This window comes from Somniosus microcephalus, chromosome 1 (genome assembly GCF_052327205.1).
Source record: "Somniosus microcephalus isolate GS21.2 chromosome 1, FLI_Smic_1.0, whole genome shotgun sequence".
Classification (NCBI taxonomy): domain Eukaryota; kingdom Metazoa; phylum Chordata; class Chondrichthyes; order Squaliformes; family Somniosidae; genus Somniosus; species Somniosus microcephalus.
The window spans coordinates 338,302,358-338,316,373 of record NC_140987.1 but is presented as its reverse complement, the minus strand read 5'-3'; the positions used below and the strand labels follow the sequence as shown (position 1 = coordinate 338,316,373).

General features: G+C 44.8%; 1 protein-coding gene across 1 annotated transcript in view; it reads right to left on the bottom strand.

Annotated features, from left to right (window-relative positions):
* The window catches only part of LOC147124926 (sodium- and chloride-dependent neutral and basic amino acid transporter B(0+)-like), a 182,715-nt gene extending 168,974 nt beyond the window's left edge, over positions 1-13,741 (bottom strand). The window contains exons 1-2 of the mRNA XM_085994820.1: positions 13,513-13,741; positions 13,107-13,260 (exon numbers count right to left, since the gene is read on the bottom strand). Coding sequence (XP_085850946.1) covers positions 13,107-13,260; positions 13,513-13,656 — 298 coding nt within the window. The 5' untranslated portion in view covers positions 13,657-13,741. The remainder of the gene's footprint in view (positions 1-13,106; positions 13,261-13,512) is intronic.
* Positions 13,742-14,016: the final 275 nt, after the last annotated feature.

Sequence of the window (14,016 nt, the reverse complement as noted above, 5' to 3'; positions counted from 1 at the left end):
ATGCTGTCACAAGGAATCTCATCGAGCAGACCATTGAGGTGCTCAAGCAATGATTCTGCTGCCTTGACCGCTGGGGAGGAGACCTTCAGTACACACCAGAGCGGGTGTCCCATTTCATGGTGATCTGCTGCATCCTCTGAAACTTGGTCATCATGAGGGCGCAGCCCGTGCCACCAGGGGTTCCATGACCTCCGCAGGAGGAAGAGGAAGAGGACGGGAGGAGGAGGAAGGGTGCAGGCAGGCAGCAAATTCCTGTTCTGGTGGGTTGTCCATGAACGCATCATCAGACTCCAGTTCCCCTGAATGAACCCTAGATCCCCGTTGCTCACCAGTTCCCCACCTTACTATTCCTCTGTCATAAAACGTCACTGCATCCTTTTGGGCACAAAGCTAAAATGAAAGCCACTACAAAACACATATTCCAAACATAATTTAGAAATAATTATTGTGAATCTTACTTAACAAAGTCATCTAATGCCCTTGTGCATTCCCTTAGTGTCTGTCTTTTGTGTTTGTTTGCCTACTCTAGTGCTCCTACACAGTGCTACCCCAGTGGCTGCAGCATGGCTGGTGGAAGGCTGCTGACTTTCGGTGGGGGACACTGCAGATGGCCTTGCTGGATGACCTCGCGCAGTTCTGGGCCTAGAAGGCCCAGTTGTAGATTGCATCAACTCAGCATGGGCAGCAGCAGTCCATCTGGCTGGGTGATAGGCAAATGCAATAGCACTGGCGGAGTGGCAGTGGTGGGAGTACAAATGCTGTCATCCTGAGGGAGGACAGCAGGTTCTTGCTCCACGGAGCCACTGCCACTCCACCGGGGTGGTGCTTCAGCATTTCTAGCCATCTGTTGGAGGACAGATTGCTGTACTGCTGTGAGACCCTACAAGCCCCTTGCCACACTCGTAAACCCAGCCACGATGGCAGCAAGCTGAGCCTACATGAGAGCAGTCTGACCTTCCACTGCGGCACTCAGAAGTTGGGTCACTTCTGCCTTGGCTGCAATAGAAGCTGCGACATCGCCCATCACACCCTGCATCATGGTTGGGTCCACAAGTGCTCTAACAGAGTTGCCCATGATTTCCATCCTGGAAATCATGTGCTCCAAACTCCCCCATGCTCCTTGACAGTGACAAGAGGCTCGCTGGCAGGCCTTCCATTGCACCAAGCAGTTCTGCGTGCATGATTATCACATTTCTTCTGAAGGCCACCCCATAGAATCCTAATCTGAGTTCTGTGTAGCAGAATTCATCTGCAAGCTCACCCTCCGGGAGCTGGCACCTGCGCTACCCTTTCCCCCTGGCCTGGCTGCAGCCCACTCATGCCCGGTGATTCACCACATATAGATCCTGCCTCTATAAAACCCTCTAAAGTTTGTGCGGTGCCATTTTCTGAGCTAGTGCCTGGGAGTGTCAGATCGAGTGATAATGTCTATTCTTCTCCATTAATCTCCTCCTCTAATTCTTCATGCACTGGCTGGGCTGCTGGCAGTTCCTGGCTACCTGAAAGGAGAATGGCACAAGGGTCAGGTTGCGGTGAGGGGAGGGGGGGGAAGAAAGATGTGCAGGCTCACACCATTAGCAGCTTGTAAGTGAGAAGAGATTGTGCCATCAGGGGGATGTGAGAAGAAAGATTAGGTATGAGCATACCATCATCATCAAAGCTTTCAACCTCGCCGCTCGCCACGGCCACAGTGATGGCTCTTCCGATTATCTCCAGCACAGTATCTTATCGCGCAGTAAGGTTATGCAGCTGTGCTTGCCCACGCTGGTTGTGAGCCACCTTGTCCTGCAAGAGAAAGGGAAGTGTGTCAGTGAGTGTGGTGCAATGTGTTTGGGTGATATGGTGGAACGAGAGTTTGTTTGATACTGTTCCGTTTCAGGAATTCTTGGAATGGAACAGAACGGAACTGAGGACCATTGTCAGAAACAAACTCTTCAGGTCAGCCATGACATGCAAAGATAGACTTCAACTCATCTATGGTACATTCAGTTGTAGTATTTGAACCCATGTGTTTACTTCAATTCACTTTGAGTGATTATCTAAAAGTACCAGAAAATAATCATTTGCTTTCCCACAGAAGTATACATGTACTCTCTGAAAAGGTCTACTTGGCCATGACCAGGGTTGTAGTGGCGTTTTGGGTGGTTTGTTTCTGCAATTTGGGCACACACTGCATTTGCTGATAAGTGATTCAAGATCACTGTCCAATCCAGACCAATAAACAAAGCTTCTTGCAATTGATTTCACACTGACGATCTCTGGATGTTCAGTATGAAGTTCGGCCACAATTCTATCTCTCAAAGAAGTAGGTACCACCACTCTGTTTCCCCACTTCATACAGCCTTGCTCTCAGGACAATTCAGTATGACGGTTATGGAATGGTTTCAATTCTGTGTCCATGCACTGATCAGTCCATCCATTCAAGGTGTTTTCATACACTCTTTTCAGTACTGAATCCTTTTGAGTCTCATCTGCAACCTCAGTTGCATTTACGGGAAAGTCTTTGTCAACTGCACCTAGCGTGAAAATTGCACCTTCACTCCCAACACACGAGTCCTCATGTGGCAACCTGGACAAGACATCTGCGATTGCGTTTTGTGTTGAAGTGCAATATTCAAGCGTGTAGTCATATTGTGACAACAGCACTGCGCAACGTTGCATTCTTGATGCAGCTATTACAGGGATGGAAGATTTGGGCCTCAATATTGCTAGGAGTGGTTTGGAATTGGTTATCAGGGTAAACTTTCTGCAGATGAGGAACTGTTGGAGCTTCTTGATTCCAAACATTATGGCGAGTGCTTCCTTTTCAATTTGCGGGTAGTTTCTTTTGCTCTTTGTGAGGGTTCGCGATACGAACGTGATTGGTTTCTCTTAGCAGTCATCCATTACGTGGCTTATGACAGCTCCCACACCGTAGCTGGGAGCATCACACACTAACTGAAGCTCACGCTCTGTGTCATAGTGTAAAAGTAGAACATCACGAAGAGACTTCCCTACTCATGATAAAGCAGTCTTCCGCTGTGTCGATACACATATCAATATATTGCTCGTTGATCAAAAGTTTTGTACGGAAGTCTTTCTTATGACTGCAAGCATTGCCGCTAGTGGCATAGATACTGTAGTCTTCAACATCAGGTGTGTTCACTTCAATATTGTGAACTCCTCCCTTTTGTTGATGCTGCTTTGCACTAGAATGGTTCTTACTTCCTGCTTTAGAGCTAGCTCTGCAAGCTGTTGATATATGGCCTTACTTCTGGCAGTGAAAACACTTCGCATTTCTGTGTTGGCAGGACTGTGGTGAGTGATTTCCATTCACTGAACTGCTCTTTCCTACATTCTTTTGACTTGGTCTCACAGCTTTATGTTTGGTGGTGGCTTTGTGACTGTAGACCTCAGCTGCACTAGTCACTTGAGTTGGACAGAGCTCCCTAGCATTCTTAGATGCCATCTCCATAGATAGAGCAATTTTGCATGCTATGTCAAATGTTAATTTTGGCGTGTTCAGTAACTTGGACTGTGTGCGCTTATCTACCAGTCCACACACAAGCTTATCTCACCAAAGTTACAATGCAAAGACAGGTTCTTAAGAGCTACAATGTAATCATTGATGGTTTCACTTTATTTTTGGTTTCTGGTTCCAAACTTATAACTCTCTGCTATTTCTAACAGCTTTGGGTCAAAATGGTCCTCGAGTTTCTCAACAATGTCTTCAAACAGCACATTCTTCACTTTCCCTGGTGCGAGTGGTTTGTCAATGTTCTGTAGACATCTGGCTCGAACTCCATTAGAAAAATTGCTTTTTTACATTCACAAATTACTTTATTTTAAGCTTGAACATGCTCATCTGCTCCTTCGGTCTCAATAATGTTATTGGCCCTAACAAACATCTCCATCTGCTCAATGGAAGAACGGAATGGTTCGCGAGCTTGGTCATACATGCCAATGCTTCCAATGAATCCCATAGGTGTGGCCATGGTTGTCCTGATCCCGTTGAACAGTGACTCAGCATGCTACCTGTGTACCTGTGAGAATCAATGCCGCTGTTGCTGTGTATACACACAAGCAAAGGCGATGCACAGACAATTTTGCATCAGCATTAACAGTAAAACATCGCACAAATTCAGTTTAGGTGTCACAAATTCACCTTAAACTTGTCCACTCGAAGTTTGAACACTGTGTCCTTCCGTGATCCCTAAAAATGGCTTTGGGATCCCATTCTCGTCGCCAAAATGTAATATATGTGGGTAGAACAAATGAAGGACAGAGACACGATGAGTTGCTGGTTCATGTGCTTGCTTTACTAGGCCAGAGCGAACTGAGCATGGTCATACCAAACCATGTGACAAACCACGTGATAATACATTATACACATTGTCGCACACAATCTGGACACGGAGTGAGTGGTGGCCCTTTCTGTTAAGGAAGTTGGGGGCATTGACCATGGGAGCTCACAAAGCATCGTGGGCTTCATCTATTGCACCTGCACCTTGGGGAAGCCAGCAAACCCACACAATGGGATGGATCCACTCACTGGTGCTTTGCTGTGATGAAAAACTGGATGAATTCACCGGTGTGCCATATTACCTGGTGAATAAATACCTGGACAGCAGCCTGGCTGATGTTGCACAACTCCCCCTGGCTACCTGAAATGACCCATTGGCTTACAAATTGAACACAGTCGTGACTTTCACAGCCATGGACAAAGCAATGGGGGCCAATGACTATGACCACACATCTTCATATTTAGCTGGGACGGTTCCCCTATTGCCTCTTCAGTGAAGCGCACTCTTGTAACAGAGCTTCTCACTATAGTCTTGCCTGTATATTCTTTGAGGGGAGCTGTAATATCTTGAAGGGCACATGCTGCTCAAATGCTGCTCGCTTTCCTTTCCTTCATCCTCTCCTGCTCTTCCTGTTTCTCCTCCATTATAAAGACAAACAAAGGATTGCCCATTGGGAATCCAACACCTGGTCACAAAAATATCTAGAGGGCTTTGTAACAATAATAATAACTTCCGGAGGAAGTTATGTGCACATCACTTCCTGTGAACTGTGAACTGTGAACTCTGTGCATACATCACTTCCTGTGCATACGTCACTTCCTGTGTTTGGACTAGTATAAATACTGAACTGCTCAGTGTAGTAAAGGAGCTTCTCCTAGAGGCATGGTGAAGACCGCTCTTGTATATAGTTTAATTATAAGTTGTTTAAAGCTTACTTTAAAGTTCCTTGATGTGTGAGACTTTTTATTACATCAGGCTTCACAGTCTGACATGCAGTCTGAGGCAGGAACAATGTAGTCTAGGGGCAACGTAAAACATCTCATTCCAAATGCAGGTTGGACCCTGGTAATCCGGCACCCTCGGGACCAGGCCGGTGCCGGACAATTGAAAATTCCGAACCACTGAAGGTGGTCCAAAACTCCGAAAATTCCGAACCATTGGAGGCGATGAAACACTCGCTCCCTTTGCACGTACTGAGATGTTGACAAACGTGTCCCAGAAGCTGTGAAACTGCGGGATGCATTTCTCGCAGATCCGCACTGGCCGCGCGTTCCTCGCCACGCAGTTCACCAGAGCGGCGCTGCTCCCGCCGAACTCACCACAAACACCGCCACCACCTGCTCCTCCTCTTCCTGCTGCTGCCCTCCCTGTGCCGCCGCCGACCCCACCGCCCACGGGCTGCTCGGGCTCGGGCTCCATCGCTCTGCCGAGCCGTCGGTGATGCTGCGTGGTCCAGGCGCTGATCCTGACCCGGCGGCGGTCCCGGGACCCGAGCCGGACCCATCCCAGGGAGGGAATGTGACAGCAGGACTTTCCTCGTGCCGGACCACTGAAGGTGCCGGACCGTCGGGTGCCAGATTACTGGGGTTCAACCTGTATTCTTTCTCAGCTCCCATAATCTGTAGTGAAAATTTTACCAGAATTCATGCTCAATAATTCATCAGTTCCACCCGTCTCAGCTGGACCTGACCACAGGGATATGTTATAAAGCCCACTCCAAGTTACCTCTAGGTCATTGCAAATGTAACTTCTGGACATTCCACACACCACTATTCTCATTTGGATTTATTTATGACTCTGTGGGGGCGTGGTGGACATTTCATGGAAAGGCCAAAACCGCAATCGGCAACTCAGACGCATTGACTTTGGGGCAGAAAACTTAGAAAAATAGTTTAATAATATTAATGATTGTAAGCCCCAGATACACTGAAAACAGTGAGTAAATTCAGGGCCAAGAAATGGCATGGTTGTGGAGACCTGATCTGGAGGAATGTAGGTAAGGCAGCCTATTCAGTGACTTTTCCTTCAGTAACAATTTACAGACTTACAGGCCCGTATTTTCCGATCGGAGGCTTCCTGCGTGCGGAGGCCCCCAATCTGGAAAAAAAATTACGAACTTACCTGAGGGCTCCCGAGGTGCATATCCTGGGCCTCTCCAAACTCAAAATGCGCAAGCGTGGGCCATGGGGAGCCAATAGGAGAAGGAAATCTCCCTTCATACACTTGAACGATAGACCTGTCAAATATATGAATGGAGATCACCCCAAAAACAGAGTAAAACATTAAATAAATTTTAAAAAACCAGCACATTTTTTAAATGAGTTGAAATGACAATAAATTAAATATTTTAAACAAAAATTTAATTTTTTGAAATAAAGTTTTTTACGGGGCTAAAAATAAACTTACCTTTTTTAAAAGTATTTTTAAATTTTAAATGAGTGTTTTACTTTTTTCAACTCAAATGCTGGTAAAAGCAGGCGTAAGGCCTGCTTTTACCAGGTGTAAGATTTCTAAGGGTTTTCTGTGGGAAGAGGTTCTCCAGAAAGTGGAACTATCTGCCCGCAGAGGCCTTTCTCTAGGGCAGGCGTCCGATCTGTCAAGAGCTAATATATTAGCATGGATAGAGGATTGGCTAACTAACAGAAAGCATAGAGTTGGGATTAATGGGTCATTTTCTGGTTGGCAAACATTAACTAGTGGGGTGCCACAAGGATCAGTGCTGGGGCCCCAACTATTTACAATCTACATTAATGACTTGAATGAAGGGATCGAGTGCAATGTAGCCAAGTTTGCGGATGATACAAAGATGGGTGGGAAAGCAAGTTGTGCAGAGGACTCAAAGAATCTGCAAAGGGATATAGACAGGCTAGGTGAGTGGGCAAACATTTGGCAGATGGAGTGTAATGTGGGAAAGTGCGAGATTTGGAAAAATTAAAAAGCAAATTATTATTTAAATGGAGAGAGATTACAAAATGCTACAGTTCAGAGGGACCTGGGGGTCCTTGTGCATGAAACACAAAAAGTTACCATGCATGTTACAGCAATAATCACAAAGGCAAATGGAATGTTGGCCTTTATTTCAAGGGGGTTGGAGTATAAAAGTAGGGAAGTCCTGCTACAACTGTACAGGGTATTGGTGAGACCACACCTTGAGTACTGCATACAGTTTTGGTCTACTTATATACTTGCATATGAGGAAGTTCAGTGATGATTCATAGAAACATAGAAACATAGAAACTAGGAGCAGGAGTAGGCCATTCGGCCCTTCGAGCCTGCTCCGCCATTCAACGAGATCATGGCTGATCATCCAAACCCTAGCACCCGGTCCCTACACCGACAGCCATCCCACACAAGCCCTACCCCCGTAACCCCACATATTTAATCCCCCCTAACACTAAGGGCCAATTTTTATCATGGCCAATCAACCTAACCCGCACATCTTTGGACTGTGGGAGGTAACCGGAGCACCCGGAGGAAACCCATGCAAACACGGGGAGAATGTGCAAACTCCACACAGACACTAGGTTAATTCCAGAGATGAGGGGTTTGACTTATGAGGAAAGGTTGAGCAGGCTGGCCCTATACTCATTGGAATTTAGAAGAATGAGAGGTGTTCTTATTGAAACATATAAGATACTGAGGGGGCTCGGCAGGGTAGATGCAGAGAGGATGTTTCCCCTCATGGGGAAATCTAGAACTCAGGAGCACAGTCTGAGAATAAAGGGTCACCCTTTTAGAACTGAGATGAAGAGGAACTTCTTCTCTCAGAGGGTCGTAAATTTGTGGAATTCGCTGCTCCAGAGAGCTGTGAGGCTGGGTCATTAAATACATTTAAAGTGGAGATAGACAAATTTTTGCAAGATAAGGGAGTGAAGGGTTATGGGGAGCTTTGAGCCCTAGATCAGCCATGATCTTATTGAATAGAGGAGCAGGCTCAAGGGGCCAAGTGGCCTATTCCTGCTCCTGTTTCTTATGTTCTTATGTTAAGACTTCAGTAAGCAAAGTAATCAATTCCGAAGGGGATGAATTATTTTTAATTTTAAAACCAATCGCTCCCGTAGGAGCTTTGGAAAAATTCTACTTTACGTTCGCTATCGACCCTGGAAAAGTCTCAGCGACACTCCCAGTGATAGCATTTCAATGGATGGAAAATCGTAGACAGTGGCCCACAATTATCTGATATGTGCTGGCTGCGGGTGACACCCCAAAAATGGTGAGGGCGGGGTCTCGTAACATTTTACCTATAGCTTTCTTCCTCTTCTTGTCAGCGTTCCCATCAACTCATTGACTCCTTGTTGCCTGATATTTTAATTTTCCTTTGTCATCTTTAGATTGGGGGCAAGGGTGCTGGGGAGTGGGGAGGGTGGGGGTGGGGGGTGTTAGCATTGTGTGGAAAGCCAAGCATGCCTTGTCTTTAGTGCCCATTATAAATGGGCATTGAGCCACTGGTGTGCTGCTCAGCTGCCTCATTTAAATAGAACTGAGGAACATAATGCAACTGGAACCAACTTATGCGCAGGCTTCCAGTACCCGTTGCACTTGCATTGGTACATGCTGGGTACCTTGGACACAGTGCATGCTCCAGGCCTCCATGCACAATTTTCCAAGGAGCGTGTAGCCGATACGTTGAAGACTCCAGGGCAAGAATCACCAGGGCCAGATGTGATTTTACAATTACCTCTCTCAACTCATAATTTGCATGTCTAACTATATATCCCAACATCTCTTCATGTTCCTAAGTGCCTGTGAACATTGTGCCAATGGTGTTAGTAAGTGTTCTGCCAAAATCTTAAGATATTTTTCCTGTTGTGACACAGTAAGGACATTTTCACCAAGTATATAATGCACACTAGCCGTTCCGCTATTGAAATTCATAACTTTACACTTCTCCATATTAAATTGCACCTGCTACCTCCCTGCCGACACACCAAGCTCTCTACATCTTTTTGGACTTGTGCGCATTGATAAGCATCAGTTTGGCATCATTGGATATTTTAGACACCTTGGACATGATTCCATCCTCCAAATCATCCTTTATAAAAATTATAAACATTAGCAGTCCCAACACCAAAACATGCGGCACACCAATTACAACTGGCTGCCACCCTGATACCTCCCCATGCACCACAACTCGCTGGTGTCTACCAGCCAATTTCTAAACCATGGGTCTGAACGTTATCCAGTGGCAGATCAAGGTGCACATCAGAGTTGAAATCCTGTGTATGGCCTTAAATACTGGATCAAGCTGAGGAGGGAGGAGGCCCTGTTTGAGATAGAGGGGAGAAGGCCATCCAAAGGAACTGCCCAGGCACAGTGGAAGGAGGTGGGCCTGGCAGTAAGTGCCATCTCTATGGCCCCCTGCATCACTACTCAGTGTTGCAAGAAGCTTAATGACCTAAACAGATCAGGCAAGTGATGAGTAAACTACACCAGGATACACTGTAATAAACCTTTACAAATCTCTGGTTAGGCCTCAGCTGGAGTATTGTGTACAATTCTGGGCACCACACTTTCGGAAGAATGTCAAAGCCTTGGAGAGGGTACAGAGGTGGTTTACCAGGATTGTACTAAGGATGAGGGACTTCAGTTATGTGGAGAGATTGGAGAAGCTGAGATTGTTCTCCTTAGAGCAGAGAAGAAACATAGAAAAATAGGAGCAGGAGTAGGCCATTTGGCCCTTCGAGCCTGCTCCGCCATTCAATATGATCATGGCTGATCTTCTATCTCAATACCATATTCCCGCTTTCTCCCCATACCCCTTAATGCCGTTTGTGTCTAGAAATCTATCTCCTTCTTAAATATACTCAGTGACTTGGCCTCCACAGTCTTCTGTGGTAGAGAATTCCACAGGTTCACCACCCTCTAAGTGAAGAAATTGCTCCTCATCTCAGTCCTAAATGTCCTACCCCATATCCTGGGGATAAGAGGAGATGAAATAAGTTATTCAAAATTTGGGTTTTGATAGAGCAAGTGGGGAGAAATAGTTTCCTCTGGCAAGTGGGTCGGTAACCAAAGGTCATAGATTTAAAATAATTGGCAAAAGAACTAGAGGAGAAATTAGGAGAATTTTTTTCACACGGAGGTTTGTTAAGATCTGGAACACACTACCTGAAAGAGTGGTGGAATCAAATTCCATAGGAACTTTCAAAAGGCAATTGAACATGTACTTGAAGGGGACTAATTTTCAGGGTTATGGGGAAAAAGCTGGGGTGTGGAACTAAATTGGACAGCTCTTTCAAATGGCCTCTATCTGTACTGTAAGGTTCTATGAGGGCAAAGTTCGCTATTGCCCAGGAATGGGCGCTAACATTGGAAAAGTTTGAGATTTAACGCCAGGCGCTAATGAATCTCGTTGAACACAAAATTCAGTGCCATCACTCAAAGAAAGGATGGGAGCAGCGCTACTGACCTAGCCCAGTGGCGTTAGACTCAAAGCGCTAAGCAATTTCAGGTGCAGTCTAATCGCAAGTCATCATTGCTACAGGCTCTTTTCAGTTCTTAAAGGGGAGGTTCATTCATGCTGCAGAACCTCATTCCCATCATTGATGGCTGTGAACCTGTGTCAGGAAAGCAAAGAGAGGGCATGAAAACTATTGGCAAGTAACATCAAGGAAAGCCCAAAGAAGTTTTATAAATACATAAAGAGCAAAAGGATAACTGAAGAAAGAGTAGGGCCTATTAGAGACCAAAAAGGTAACCTGTGTGTGGAGGCTGAAGATGTGAGTATGGTTCTTAATGAATACATTGTGTCTGTCTTCACAAAAGGGAGGGACGATGCAGACATTGTAGTTAAGGAGGAGGAGTGTGAAGTAGTAGATGAGATAAACATAGTGAGAGAGGAAGTATTAAGGGGTTTAATATATTTGAAAGTAGATAAATTGCCAGGCCCGGGAGAAAGGTCTTCCAGGCTGTTAAGAGAAGCAAGGGAGGAAATAGCGGAGGCTCTGACCATCATTTCCCAATCCTCTCTGGCTACAGGTGTGGGTAGAATTGTTTATATGGAGAAAGAGGACAGGAAGTCAGTGAAATCAGAGGAGCAAGGTGAGTTGAGATGTAGATTAAAATTCCAAGGTGAGGGATCACTCAACACAGAGGCTAAGGGAGAAATTACTATTAGGAGCTTGGAAGAGGCGAGTAGCACAAAGTCAATAAACAGTTGTCACGTTTATGACTTTCAGTAAAATACCAGATGTAAAACTCTTGTACCTTGCCGTGTTATTGTAATATTAGCTAATATTTTCAACAGTAATAATTATTTCTATAGTGCTCCTCATGTGAAGGAAGACAGCTCCTCTCATGTATTGAGATAGCAAAAACTATGGTCACAGCAGGAGGGAAAGGGAAAACAGAGAATATGGGGGAGGAATGAAGGTACTGATGATAAGAAGGATCTTGTAAAATGGGCAATAAATGCTGGCCTTGCCAGCGATGCCGACACCCTGAGAATTAATTAAATAAAGATAACCAAAAGTAATAAATCATCAGTTGTACACACCTGACAATGCCAATTTATTTTGGTTTTATAATACCATTTATTTGATGCATCACACTCTTAACTAGAAACATATTTCTTTTTGATCCATGTCAGTCTTTCTGGAAATATAAATCTCTCCTAATTATTCACTGAGCTTGATGGTTTTACCTCTAGAAGACACTGCTGCAATAATCTCTTTATTAATTTCCTGTTTTCTAGCTAATCATAGTGATGCGCTTTAAATGTAACACTTCTGATACTGGACTAAGAATATAGATTGGAACATTGGAAATGAGTAGGCCATTCATTCCCACAAACCTGTACCGCCATTCAATTAGGTAACGGCTGACCTCCACCTAATCTCCACTTACCCGCCTTTGATCCATATCCCTAATACCCTTACCTAATAAATATCTGTCGCTAGCAGTCTTGACAAAGTCAATTGACCACAGCCTCTTCTGGGAGAGAGTTTCCAACATCCTTTGTGTGAAAACGTGCTTCCTGATTTCACTCTGGCATGGCCTACCATTAATGTTAAGATTCTGCACCAGACCAGAGGAAATAGTTCTTCTGTATCTACCCTATCGAATCCCTTTATCATTTTAAACATCTTGATTAGGTCAACGTCCAACTTTCTAATACATGCCAAGTTTATGCAACCTACCCTCATAATTCAACCCTTTAAGCCCTGGTATAATCCTGGCAAATCTGTGCTGTACCCGCTCTAAGGCCAATATATCCTTCCATAGGTGGGGGGTGCCCAGAACTGAAAGTAGCACTCCAGATGGGGTCTGACCAAGGCTCTATAAAACTAAAGCACCACTTCCTCCACTTTGTATTCCAGCCATCTTGAGATAAAGGCCAACATTCAATTAGCATTTTTTGAATAGCTCACAAGTATAAATCTCATCAATACAAATTATGAAATTGAATTCAATAAATCTGGGAACCTGTGGGCTAGAACTAAAAATGACAATAACAGGTAATGGAGTGTTGTAAAAACACAACTGGCTCATTAATGTCCTCAGCTGAAAAGGTCACTGCCACCCCTACCTGGTCTGACCTACACATGACTCCAGTCCCACACCATGTGGTTATCTCTTACTGCCCTCAGAACAACTAGAGATGGGCAATAAATACCACCTTGTCACATCACCCACATCCCAAGAAAAAAGATTTTATAAATAGCCAACAATTTAAAACTGTGAGATTCAATTCATCATTCCTTATATCAGCAATGATTAACTCTATTATTTACCCAGAACAGTACATTGAATTTAATATTCTTAATAAATCAATGCATTTATTTCTCCTTTCTCTCCCCTGTATTTTGGATTTGACTACAGTACCTCCTCCATTTTTGTAAGCCAGGTAAGGGAATCGCCAGACATTGCCCAGACCCACAGCACAGCCGATCACTGAGAGGAAGTAGTCAGTCTTCGAGGACCAGTTGCCTCGCTCCACATTCTCGTCACTTTCACCCACATGTTCATTGGTGACAGCCTGGGAGAAAGAGAGGAAATGGCCGACCCAGAAGTTAGACATTATCAGACTAGAATTCAAGCAAAGGTACAGTTTTCACCCACTACAGAAACACTGTGTTGTTCTCCATTTAGCAGCAATCGGTTGGTAGTTTGGAAACACCCTGAACCCCACAGAGAGCCTCTGCAATTCACAGCAACCAAAACCCCCAAATCATCAGCACCTCTCAGGGTTTTACATGAGTTTACTGTCATGCTTTGATAAAATACTCACCATGTCCTCTGGAGGATGTGTTTGATGGTCATTCTGTAAGAACCCAGATAAAGCCAATTCTCTGCTTTCCATTTTTGGACAATGATGAACGATTCTTCTGTTTGCTACAGGCTTGAGTGTCCAGCTTGTGGGGGATGCTTTCATCCAAAAGTATTCTAACTTTGTATGCTCCTGGAAGCTGGTGATTGATTCAGCTCCTAAACAGAGTCCTAGAGCAGCACAAAGTACAATGACTATTCCACAGAAAGAGCCCAGTTCGTTAGATGTGATTCAAAATGAGTGCAGCTCTGTTTACACAGGTCATGGACATGGTTACATCCAAGGTCTCAGATTATTTCTGTTGTCAATTGGTGAATCTGCCAGACTAAACATTCCTATTGCAGGTTATTTGTATTAGCTTCAGAACACTCAATAACAAAGGGCAGGTTTGACAAGAGCTGCATTTTTAAAGGGAACAGCACCAAGTGCACCTGCACCAATCAGGAGCTCAGGCAAAGCATTTGT